Here is a 12,346-nt window from a genome sequence, read left to right as displayed (position 1 = left end):
AACCTTTGCGATTACATCTGGAAATACTGTATTACTCCTACTCTAATTATTTTAATATTTCTACTACCAAGGCAATATGATCTTGAAAGAAAAAGGTGGACTGAGCATTTACTTACCAAATCCCAAAATACTAGAATTTGAAGTATAAGAAAGTCTACTTCAGTAACAAGGAATTACTGCTTTACAAGACAAATAGCAAACTTACAAGCCTTGTATTACATCAAGCATTTATAAAACGAAATAATTGAAGTGGTTTTCTTAAATCATTTCCAAACTATCACTGCACCAAGACAAAGCAGATAAAACAAGAAATTGCTCAGATATGAGAAAAACAGAGCCTCTCCCCCAGGGATTGATACAGTTGGTTGGGAAGGGACCCTGGCATTTTTATGTGAGGAGTTTTGCTTTGATTTTTGTTTATTTCCTTGAGTGATTCTAATACTCATCCACAGTTAGACCCACTCATGGCCTTAAACCAAAACAAAAAAAAAAATGCATGATTCCCAAAATTATCCTGTTTTTGAGAAGCAGTATAGTGGAATGATAGAGCTAGAGATCTGAAGCCAGACATCCTAGGTTCAAATTCTGGCTCTTCCACTTGCTGTTTGACCATGGGCAAGTTATTAATTCCTACATGCTTCAGGTTTTCATTATTTCTCTCTTCCGTAAATTGGCACTAGTACCAGTACATACCTGCCTCTTAGGACTCTAGTGCAGAAGGAATGTGTATCACTCAGAAAACAGTGTCTGCAGCATGCATACTTTTACTAAGTACTCAAAAGATAACAAGTCATTTGGTTATCTGACCCTTGCAGAAACATGTATTTCAAACTCCTGCTTAATTTGGAGATTCAGTATATTTTAGCAAAAACTGTATCATTTCAGTAACTAGACCTCTGGAAGTAGTAAAGGAGAGAAATGAGATTAATTGCAGAAGGATCTGATTGTGCCACTTTTGAGTTACAAGGGTACCTGCTTTATCTTTCCAGTAAAATCTTGCTGTGGAATGATCAGCCTTCCATTCTGGTCAAACTTAAAGTAAAGGTTGAGGTTGCTGGAAAACTTTTAGATTTTCAGTAGCTCATACAAATTGAGAAAAACCTTTCTCAATTCTTTTCCATTCTTTAGCATGGTTAGGCAGACAATACCCAGTGCTGAAACATTTGTCATTTGTGAGCAGCACTCCAGCTCAGTGATTTAGGAACAAAGGCATCAGATGCCAGGTTATAACTCTGACTCTGCTTCTTTCTTAGCTGTGTGACCTTTGGCAAGTTATTTAACTTCTTCATCATATGCTCCTTAACTGTAAAATCTGGATAACAATAACTTATCTCATAGAGTTGCTGGGAGGATTAAATGAGTTAATTCACGTAAAACTCTTAAGAACAGGGCCCAACAGAGTAAGCATCAAAAAATGTTATGATTATTAAAATTGGTCAGTGTAAAACATTTCCCTGGTATTAAAGACATAACTGTATAAAAATATATCTTGACCTCACCCAGAAAAAAAAGAAAAAAAATCCTAAAATCTAATATTTCCATTTTTTAGTTATTTGTACTGTTACCAGACATGAGGTAGTAAGTACAAATGCAGAGGAGGCAGTACAAGGATCATGCAGCCTATCACCTGAAGACCAGACCTCAGGCAGAAAAGAAAACCAGAAGGATGATGACTGGACAGCATCTTTTAGGGGGGTATCACACATGTGCCAGGGAATGGACTAAATGTACCCATCTTCTTCCAGGTGTTAGACTTCTCAGCTTTCAAACGTTTAGTCTCTTCCCAAGTAGTTTTTTTAAAAAACAGTTGCATTAATAATGCAAGGTAATTAATAATGCCAGTAGCATTGCCAAAAGGAAGAACACATTTGCTTATCAAGACAGCCATCACCTCAATAATTTTATACCAATTTCTCACAAGCTGATAGCAAGCAAGCATACATAGATGGCTTAACTACAACAGGATGAATTGGTGTTTTAGTTGAAGAATTTTAAAGCAAGCCAAGTAATTGTATAAAATTTAAATTTTATGACCATGTTTGGACCTCTTTACATTAAACACAATGGAAATGTTCATATTCATTTTTTCCCCAAAGGAAAAATTTCTGAATCATCACTATGTTGCACAGTAGAATAAAAATATGAGTCCAGGTACTTACTCAAGTTTCTAAAGAATGCAAATAACAGGTAAAATTTTACTTCCAAAATCTGAAGTCATCAACATGATTTTGTAGTACTGTATCTCAGGCTTTACCTAAAAATTCCTTATTGTTCAGATAAAGACAGCCCCCAATCACATTTTTTAAAAAACATCTGTCCCACCACAACTTCCTGAGATCTGTGAAGAAACTGCAGTCTTGTGATCAGGCTCCATATAGTACTGGCAGTTTTGTACTTGTAAGGAAAAAAGCGATTTTACGTGTCAATCAGTTGTAGTCTGCTGATCTGATTAGAAGCCTTGACAAATGCCTGGTGGCGATTGCAGATAATTGCCAAGCATATGGGAATAATACAGTAGCCCACTGTTTTTGGGTCAGCTCTTGTACAAGAATAAAGGAACAAAAACATCTGTAAGTAAGGTATCAGAAAAATAACTGTCCAAAACCAAAAAGGCAGGGAGAGCAACCGAGATTTCAAGGAGTGTGTCCATGTGGTTCCTTCAAGGGGCTCCTCTGGGTGCTGTTGAATGTGTTCCAAGGCCAGCCTGTTGTAAGTCTCATTGATTTCAAAAACATAGTAAAATGCTGCTGCACTTGCTAAAAGATACAATCCCACTCCAATCCATCCCATCCGCTGACGGAAGTTCATCATTCTCCATGCTCTGTGCCTTCGAGTTAAAAAAGAAAAACTATGGTTAGTGTCTAGTAATCCTGTCAGTGGCAGCTACTCCAAATGTACTTATTTTTCCAATGAACTCTAAAATGCCCTCCAACACATTTGAGGTTTAAAATAACTAAATTAAATTTACATTTATTAAATGTAAACAACTTACAGGTTGTTTCATGTAACAGTTATGAGAAGTAAAGTTTTAGTATATATTGAATGTGCTTTTTATGTGACTCCCACAGACAAATAAATCACTGTATCTGCCTTAAATAGGTCCAGCACACCTTCCCTTAAACTGTAACTGAAATAGTTTCGCATGGAACATTTCAGTTTTACAGTTCAGATACTTTCGGACTTAACAGTATTGCTTCAGACATGAACATTTGGCTCTACAAGTCAAACTAATGTTGGAGCCCCCAAGTTAAGACAGTAACTCTTAAACACTTACAGTGGTCCCGAAAATCTTCCTGTTCCTACGGCAAGCGTTAAAGAGTCACTCAGTTCTGAATAATCGGGTGGCTTTAGCATTTCAGAGAAAGCCACCATAAGAGAAATCTCCGGGGTCACCGGCTGGGAGAATGGGGAACACGAGCAGCCTGGAGCAAAGGCTAATTGTGATTAAGCACAGCGTGACTGCAGCCGGTCACGCGGCGGCCCGGCCCTTGACGCGGCTGCCGGAGACCCAGCCCTGTGTCACCCGGCCCAGCCCGGAGGCTCCCCAGCCAACCGGGACTCCCCGGCAGCCGGCCCCGCCCCCTGTCGCGCTGCAGCGCCTGCCGGCCGCGACCAGGGCCGCGCGGACGGCGCCAGACCCGGGCCTCTCCGCCTTGCAGCGCCAGGAGCCCAGCGCCGGGCAGCGGCCACCGGCCGAGCCTGCAGAGCTGAGCAGGTCCCGGATCTCACCTCCTCTCCGGGTTGGCCCGCCCAAGCGCCGTCCCGGATGAAGCTACAGTCGGGGCTTCCGGCTCAGGCCGGAAGCGTGCATGCCCCGCCCCCTCAAACCCCGCCCCCTCGCGACGTCAGAGCGCCTCAGCCCTGTGGTGCCACTTTTGCCAGTGCGCCGTGAACATCTCTAGGTTAGGATGCGGTTGGAGACTGTGGAGGCACTGGTGTTGATGCGACGCTTCAGGTGGGCTGGCGTCTGGGCCTGGTCGCTTCAGTCTTCCTCAAAGCCTCGCCCCCGGTGCTTCGCCCGCTGCTCTGAACGCCCAGTCGTTCCTCAGAGAGCGCCGCAGCGATCGGCCGACCGCCATCCCCCGCGCGCCTCTGCGCAGCCCCGGTATCCCTCTCGAGTGTCCCCATCCGAGCGGAGGAGAGGCCACCCTCTCTCTCCTTGGCCTGGCCTCCCGGGAAGAATCGGGAGCGGACCCTGGCGCCTCGGCCGCCGGCGATGGACGCAGACGCGGACAATTAGATGACGGCGGGGGGAAGCGGGACCCCGCCGTCCGCTGCGGGACGCCCGAGGCGGAGAGAGGGTAAGACTGCTGCTTGCCGCAGTGGGGCCGGCCGTCTGCCCGCGTGCGCGGGGCTTCTCTGGGCTTGGGTTATTCATTGACACCTTCAACTAACTTGACTGCTTGGTTCTCACAGCCCTTCTGAACTCCGGATGTTGACGAGACTTAACTAGGGTACCACGGAGGAGTACAGTGAACTGCGGTGGCATCAGTGGCCTGGAGAAATTGGCATTTAAATCTGTTGTTTTGGGCACCATGACGCTGAGGCTCTTGGAAGACTGGTGTAAAGGGATGGATATGAACCCTCGGAAAGCTCTATTGATTGCCGGCATCCCCCAGACCTGTAACGTGGCGGAAATCGAGGAGGCCCTGCGAGCTGGTTTAGCTCCCTTGGGCGAGTACGGACTGCTCGGGAGGATGTTCCGGAGGGATGAGAACAGGAAGGTAGCCTTAATAGGGCTTACTGAGGAGACTAGTCATGCTCTGGCCCCAAGGAGATACCCGGAAAAGGGGGTGCCTGGAGAGTGATCTTTAAGCCCCCTGACCCAGATAATGAATTTTTAAGCAGATTAAATGAATTCTTAGAGGGAGAGGGCATGACACTGGGTGAGTTTACCAGAGCTCTGGGATATGGAAACGACACTTTTGGCCTAGACCAGGACATAATCCCAGAAATGCGGGCCCCTGTGTTGGCACAGGCATTAGGTGAGGCCCTTCAGCCTGTTCTGCAATACTTGAAATACAAAAAGCTGAGAGTATTCTCAGGCAGTGATCCTCCGGAACCAGAGGAAGAAGAATTTGAATCCTGGCTGTTTCATACCACTCAAATGATGAAGACATGGCAGGTATCAGATGCCGAGAAGAGAAGGAGACGGCTAGAGAGCCTTAGAGGCCCAGCATCTGATATTATTCGTGTCCTCAAGATAAACAACCCATTAATTACAGTTCCTGAATGCGTGCAGGCTCTTGAGCAGGTGTTTGGGGTTATCGATAATCCTAGGGAGTTGCAGGTCAAATATCTGACCACGTACCAAAAGGATGAAGAAAAATTGTCTGCTTACGTGCTAAGGCTGGAGACTTTATTACAGAAACTGGTAGAGAGAGGTGTAATTGAGCGAGGAGTTGTGAATCAGGCCCACCTAGACCAAATCATTGCTGGAGCTGTCCCCAGAACCCCGCGCGGAAAGTTTGCTCTGTCAGAGGATGGCTCAGCCCCTGGCTTATTGCAGTTACTGACACTGATAAAGGATGAAGAGGCAGCTGAGGAGGAGGACCTTCTCCAGGCAGGATTAGAGGGCCTTCTCACTTGACTCTTGGAATCAGGAAGGGCTCCCTGGCAGTGAGCAGAGCATGAAGGTAGAACAGTCCATATACCCAGTGATAGACATTAACCAATCCCTGCCTTGCGCTGCCAAGTTAACTCATTTTTGTGCAGTTCTCAGTATAATCCTTTGTCATTTCTCTGCCTATTTAATGTCTCCTAAATGTGTCATTGACTAGGAGGATGCAGTTCTGCACTGGTATTTATATTTTTAAATTCACCCTGTGAATTTTTTTTATCACACACAGCTGTACAGAAAGTCGAAGCACTACACGTGTGTAGTACTTTGAGAGAACAGGCAAGGCTCAGGTACACATGCTGGCCAGATCTCCTTGAGCTGTCAGCTTAGGTGATAATAGGTGCAAGTGTAGCTGTCAGATGTGATAATGTATCGTAGTTTCTCTCTTTTTGTTGTTTATTTGTTTATGTTAACATAGTCTACAATGTGTTAGATTCTGGTGAATAGCAAAGTGATTCAGTTATGTATAGATTCTTTTCCATTATAAATTACTACAAGACATTGAATATAGTGTCCTGTGTTATATAGTAGGTCCTTGGTTATTTTATATATGACAGTGTGTATCTGTTAATGCCAAACTTCTGATTTACCCCTCCCTCCCCACTCTGCCCCCTTTGGTAACCATAAGTTTGTTTTCTATGTCTGTGAGTCTATTTCTGTTTTGTAAATAAGTTCATTTGTATCATTTTTTAGATTACACATATTATTATATGATGTTTATCTTTGTCTGACTTAGTATGATCATTTCTGTGTCCATCCATGTTGCTGCAAATGGCATTATTTCATTCTTTTTATGGCTGAGTGATACTCCATTGTGTATGTATATACCATAACTTCTTTATCCAGTCACCTGTCAATGGACATTTAGGTTACTTCCATGTCTTGGCTACAGTAAATAGTGCTGCTACACATATAGTTTTTAGGTATGTATTGCTCTACATTAATCTGGAAGATCATGAGCAGTGGATAAGATATTATTTTCTGTGTAAATCGGAATTTTATTGCTTCTGTGCCATCAAAACAGGCAGAATTAAGTGCTGAAGTTGCTAAGTTTGCAGCTGCCATCTCTAACCCCAGATTTCTGATATGTGTCATCGAAACATTTAGTTCTAGACATTTTAATAGGATATAAAATTATAGTTGTGCACTTATAAATGAATCTGAATAAAATGACCTTTTTTTTTTATCTGTTTTGTTTATATCAAGGTTCCAAGAGAGGCTTCACTTGAACAAAGGGTTCCAAAAGCATAAATCTGAAAACCACTGAATTTGCACAGGCTTATTCCATTGGACACTTTATTCCTGGTGCCCAGGGGGTAGGGAGTAGTTTTCTAAGTGAGAGTACAGGTGGGACCTTCTACGAAGCACAGTGGACTGAAACAAGACAGCGCACAAGTTAGTGCAGGTAAAGCAGTTTCTGAATCTGGAGGGTGAAAGGAAAGACAGGAACGCTGCATACCTCTGCCTGGTAGCCTGAACTATGTACTTTCTCACTTAGTTCTCTTAAAAACTCTGCAATATAGGAAAACTCAGTTTCACACTTGTGGGAATGGGCAGGGAAATGTTAAGGAAGACTTGCTCACAGTGAAACAGCTAGTTTCAGAATCCTGTTCTCCACCTTAACTGCCAGGTCTGTGTTCCTTCCACTGCCAAGAAAGAGAAGCAATCATAAGAGTATCAACCACAGATTGTTAACCACATTTCATAAATGAACTGTCAGTATGCGTTAGTGTGGACTAACGCATTCTTAATCACTACTGCAAATTAGACATTGTAAGAAGTGGGGTGTGTGAGAACCTGTAAGACCCAGGGGTTAGCCAGGAGGGTGGACGTGGGTTAGTGATTTGGTCTTTTAAAAAAAAAAAGAGTGAAAGTCATAGCATGAAGAAAATGGAAAATTGCTGAAAGATCAGTCTTTTATAACTAGTAACAATAGCCCAAAGGATCAATTTTGGGATGTACACTTTTGGTTTAGATTCAAGGGCATAGTATGTTTCTGCTTTGACTAAATGTCTTGGTTTCATCCTTTGTAAGTTCCCATAAGTTCTCCCACTGTGGAAGGTAAAATGTGTGTATCAAGCCATCATGTTGTACACCTCATATGTAATTTTAACTTGTCAATTATACCTCAGTAAAGGTGAGGAAAAAGAAGCTAAATACCAGATGACATATGGACTCTGGGTAAATTCAAAGGTGTAATTCTGATCTTGTTTATATGCCTACAGTCATTTATTTGCCATCTCAGTAGCAGGAAATGTCATTAGCTGCATTTTGCTGATATACAGATACAGTGTATATGTGCACACAAAGGTGTTAATAAATGTTGCACCTCTCCTGTGTGTGAGGCACTGAGTGGGGAGGGGGGGTTAGATTGTATAATTAAATTTAGGGTATAATCCCCGCCATGGAGGTCTATCCAGAGTCAGTAATAGCTGATATTGAACACTTGCTATTGACTAAGCGCTGAGCACTGTTGAACACATTTGGTCCTCCAACAATACTGAGAAGTCAGGCCTTTCATTTTCCTATTTTACAGGTGAAACTGAGGCACAGAGAAGTTAGTAACTTGCCCAGGGTTTCCTAACTAATAAGTGGCAGGGTCAGGATTTACACTCTGGCCATCTATTTCCAGAGTCCTTGCTCTTAATCTACTTACTCTGTGTTGCCTTGTTAACTCCTCACAGAAACCTATGTAAAGCACCATCATTTCCTGTCCTATGGATGAGAGGCTTGAGGCTTAAAGATTCAGTATTGTGGGGGGGAGGGGAGCAAATAGCCTAACTCCAGAGAGCTTTTCTTAAGGTGTTCTGACATGCATCTGGTAAACACTACAGAACTGTAAAAAAAAATGCCAGTTGTGACTATGAAATCATGTGAAGTCATGAAACATATATTCTTTAAAAGCTGTGTTCCAAAAACAAATGAACACTAAAAAACTACCTAGTTCTGTTGGGATGATGGAAATATAAGGGTAATTGAGTTTTCTTTTGTTTCCTAAATGTGTTGTTTCTTTTAATGAAAAATAAATATGCAAAAGAAGTGCTCATAACGCAAAACATCAGGTGGCATGTCAAAGGAACGGAAGCCAGCCTGAAAGAGAACCCACTGGCGAAAGCTGCAATTGGAGGGGAAAGAATGAATAGTACTGGGTTATAACCCAAAGTATAAAATAAATATCCACGAGTTCATGCTGATGTAAATAAATGTGGGAGAAGAGTCCACTTTTCCTTAGAGAAGAACTTCAAGTACTTTGTATGGATGTTCCCCACTTTAGGAGGTGAGGGTTTATTCCCATCCCCCTTTAAGTGTGGACTGAATTTAGGAATAGAGTATGAGGTGGGAAAATAGTAACTTTTCAGTGGAGAAACCTGGCAAGGACTAGCTTGTTGGGTCAAAGTTAACAACAGTGTTCAGTCACGTTGATGGTATGTGTCCCTGATACGGTGCAATGACATGGGCACTTCATGCCCTCAGAACTTATAACCCAGCCTAATCAGGAGAAAACCACCAGACAAACCCACACTGACAGACATTCTGCAAAGTTCCTGACCAACACTCCTCAAAAATGTCAAGACAGTAAAAAACAAGAAAAGACTGAGAAACTGTCACAGACCAGAGAAAAGAGACCTGGTAACTAAATGTAAATGTATTCTGGAAGGGATTTTGGAACAGAAAGGACCTTAGTGGAAAAGTGAAGTCTGAAGTTTAGTTAATAGTAACAGCCCAATATTGGTTTCTTGGGGGTGACAAATATACTATGGTAATGAAAGTTACCAGGTTAATAAGGGGAAACTACACGAGCATACACAAACTCTACTATTTTTGTAACTTTTCTGTAAATCTAAAACTATTCTAAACTAGGACAGTCATTGAAAAAGATACATAGATACTTACACACATACATGTGCAAGCAGATAGAAAACGACCTGGGAAGCCAGCCAGTGAAATGAGTCAATGGGGGTAACAGGAGTGCCTGCCATTCCTAAAAATGGTTATTCATCTAAACACCACCAGGTGGCAGTAAGCACTCAGGTTAGGCCTCAGCCAGGCCAAAGTCGGGAAACAGATTCTCTCTTACGTAAGTGGCATCGTACCTGCCCCTCTAAAAGACTGGAAAATTTCTCAAGACTTTATGTGGAAAAAATATTCAAATAACCTGGGACAGTGACTTCCTAGATCCATGTTCCTTCTAGAATCTTCTGACTACCTTGTCGGAGAGCCCTGACCTTATGGTATATTATATATATAATTATATAATATGGTATATTATATCCCCCTATAAGCCATACAAGTGAGAACATCCTTAGTGATTCCTCTTCACTCCCAGCCAGAGCATTTCACAAAATTGGAAACTAGATGGTTTTAGAGATCAACTTCTGAAAGCCTCTTATTTTAAGGGGAATGACGTTTAGGTCAAGAGTAGTCATCCTTAACTATCGTAGCTTTCCCACACGCTGAGTCTCCTGCCTCTGCTACCAGCAAGCCTATCTCTGCTTTCAGAGGTGTCAGTTTTCTTATGTACACGTGGATTACCATATGACCGGTATAGTAAGTAATTCAGTGTAAAGGAGGGTTGTAATGCTCTTAGTCACCACCCTGGGTCGGGGAGAGGGTTAGGAGTCAGAAGGTTTTGGTCTGAAATAATAGAATATTGCCCATGAGGCAAGTGCAGCTCAGAGATGGTGACTGGCTTGCTCAAGGACACACAGCTAGTTAGAGGCAGAACCCAAATCTGAGCCTGGCTTTGGCTTACTCTATGACCTGCTATAAAAGCACTTAATTCCCCTTGGACTTCAGTTTACTTACCTACAAAATCGATGATCCCTTATAACTCTAAAACTGTGTAACTCAAAACGTCTTCTAATTATCTTTATATGAATATCCTTAATGTAAAGACTGACTCTAAATTCTTAACATGCCTAATATTTGTCACTTAACATGTGTTTCCAAATATCGGGATATCTTTTGACGAGTGTGCTTTCTAATGCCCCAACTAGATTCTGTGTTTCCCCTGATGTCATGGTATATTATATCCCCCTATAAGCCCAACATGGTGTTTCATACTTGGAAGGTAATAAATATTTCTTAACTAATCAGTAGTGCTCTGATGTAATAATATATATAATGACAATTATATGTATAGATATAACAGACACTGATATACAATATGATGTATAATAATAATCATGGCTATCATTTATTAAGCTCTTGCTATGTGCCAGGCATGGTGCTAAATGCTTTACATATGTTACCTCTTTGAACTCTGACAGTTCTACTTATATCCCTAATTTCAAATAAGGAGACAGACCTTTGGATAGGTAAAGTGGCTTGCCCAGAGTCACACAGCCAGAAGCTACCAAGATCTGTCTGTTCTAGAGCCAGGACCCCAACCCACTGTACCAGAACTAAACTAGCGCCACTTCAAGAGTGGGTATGACTTCATGAGTAAAATCATTGGTGAACCAGGTACTGACCATATAACCTGAAGCCCTGTCCATCACCACTCCCAACTCTCTTCCTCCAAAATAAATAACAATACAATCCGGCTTAGTCTGCAGAGGAAAAAATTTTTAGCTACTACCCAGCAACCATTAGTCCCCTTCCTCTTTTGGATCTAAAGCCAGATCTGTTTGCCCACTTTACAGAACTATGAATTTCAGGGGAAACCCAGCCTTTCCCCAGCCCCTGTAGGAAGTGGAGGCAGTAAATCTTGATTAGTTTAAGATGATTCCGTACCCTTTGCCAAACTGCATGTTTTAGGCGTGGGCAAATTATGCATTTCTATCCAATGAAAGGTGAGCAGCTGTTTTAAAATCTTTATTTATGTGAGTGTGGCTCTGGGACCAGAATGCCTCAGTTCAGATTCCAGCTTCACCATTTTCTAACTCAATGACCTTGGGCACGTTTATTAATCCTTCCTGGACTTCAGTTTCTTCAGCTGAAAAATGGAGATAGTAATGGCACTTCCTTATAAGGTCTTTGTGAAGACCAAACGAATGCATACTGTAAAGCACTGGGAGCTACTATACTGTTCTCTATTGCTGCACAGCAAGTTGCCCCCAAATTTAGGGGCTAAAAAACAGTTGATCTGTGGATCGAGAATCTGGGAGTGACTGAAGTGGGAGGTTCTGGCTCTCTGACAGAGGTGTCGGCCAAGGCTGTGGCCAGCTCTTGGGAGCCCTTCCAAGCTGTCTCACGGGGGCCGCTCAACACAGCTGCCTCTGACACAGCGGCTCATTTCCACCATTTCCACCAGAAATAGGCAATCCAAGACAGAATGAGAAAACACCTACGACGGAAGCCGCAGTCTTTTTATAATGTTATCTCCAAAGTGGCATCCACTACTTCTGCCATATTCTGTTCATTAGAAGCAAGTCAATAGGTCCAGCCCACACTCAAGGAGAGGAGATTGCACACAAGTGTGAATTCCAGGAGGTGAGAATACTTAGGGCCAATGTAGAGGCTATGACAGCTGCTGAGGTGTTTTGTTTATTTTTTATAAAAAAAAGTCTATACTTTTGTTACTTCTACTTTATATTTTGCCTTTAAATGATAAAATTCCTCTACTAAATCCTGGTTAAAAGGAAAAAATCCTCCATTTCACTCCTTGTCTCTAATTTAACTCTTTCACTTATCAGAGTAATAAACACAGATTCGTTCTTCGTCCCTTCTCAAGGCTGCCATGGGCCCTCTTAGGTTTTACAACCAGCATGGGTTCAGCTTTTT

The 12,346-nt window shown here is 42.4% G+C and overlaps 1 protein-coding gene and 1 long non-coding RNA gene across 3 annotated transcripts; one reads left to right on the top strand and one right to left on the bottom strand.

Moving 5' to 3' along the window:
- Positions 1-2,009: 2,009 nt before the first annotated feature.
- Positions 2,010-3,802, bottom strand: LYSET (lysosomal enzyme trafficking factor). Of its 2 annotated transcripts, none has more exons than XM_031454227.2 (2): positions 3,730-3,802; positions 2,010-2,827 (listed from the first exon to the last, which is right to left on the bottom strand). In XM_031454227.2, exon 2 carries the CDS (start codon positions 2,809-2,811, stop codon positions 2,416-2,418), a length of 396 nt encoding a protein of 131 aa, XP_031310087.1. In that variant the 5' UTR covers positions 2,812-2,827; positions 3,730-3,802; the 3' UTR covers positions 2,010-2,415. The 2 variants fall into 2 exon arrangements, with proteins under 2 accessions (XP_031310087.1, XP_010986314.1); XM_010988012.3 differs by lacking the exon at positions 3,730-3,802 and adding an exon at positions 3,275-3,707 and having other exon boundaries at positions 2,404-2,827.
- A 43-nt stretch (positions 3,803-3,845) lies between these two features.
- On the top strand, positions 3,846-6,806 carry LOC135321338 (uncharacterized). Its single transcript, XR_010381062.1, has 2 exons — positions 3,846-4,301; positions 4,417-6,806. It is a non-coding gene; the product is annotated as an uncharacterized LOC135321338 (long non-coding RNA).
- Positions 6,807-12,346: the final 5,540 nt, after the last annotated feature.

This window comes from Camelus dromedarius, chromosome 5 (genome assembly GCF_036321535.1).
Source record: "Camelus dromedarius isolate mCamDro1 chromosome 5, mCamDro1.pat, whole genome shotgun sequence".
In the NCBI taxonomy this organism is placed as follows: domain Eukaryota; kingdom Metazoa; phylum Chordata; class Mammalia; order Artiodactyla; family Camelidae; genus Camelus; species Camelus dromedarius.
This window is presented reverse-complemented; position numbering and strand designations above follow the sequence as displayed.

Excerpts from the sequence above, each read along its gene's own strand:
- LYSET (XM_010988012.3), bottom strand. The coding sequence starts at position 3,372 with ATGGTGGCTTTCTCTGAAATGCTAAAGCCACCCGATTATTCAGAACTG. Across the intron at positions 2,828-3,274 it reads GGAAGATTTTCGGGACCACT|GCACAGAGCATGGAGAATGA; the intron begins GTAAGTGTTTAA and ends TTTAACTCGAAG.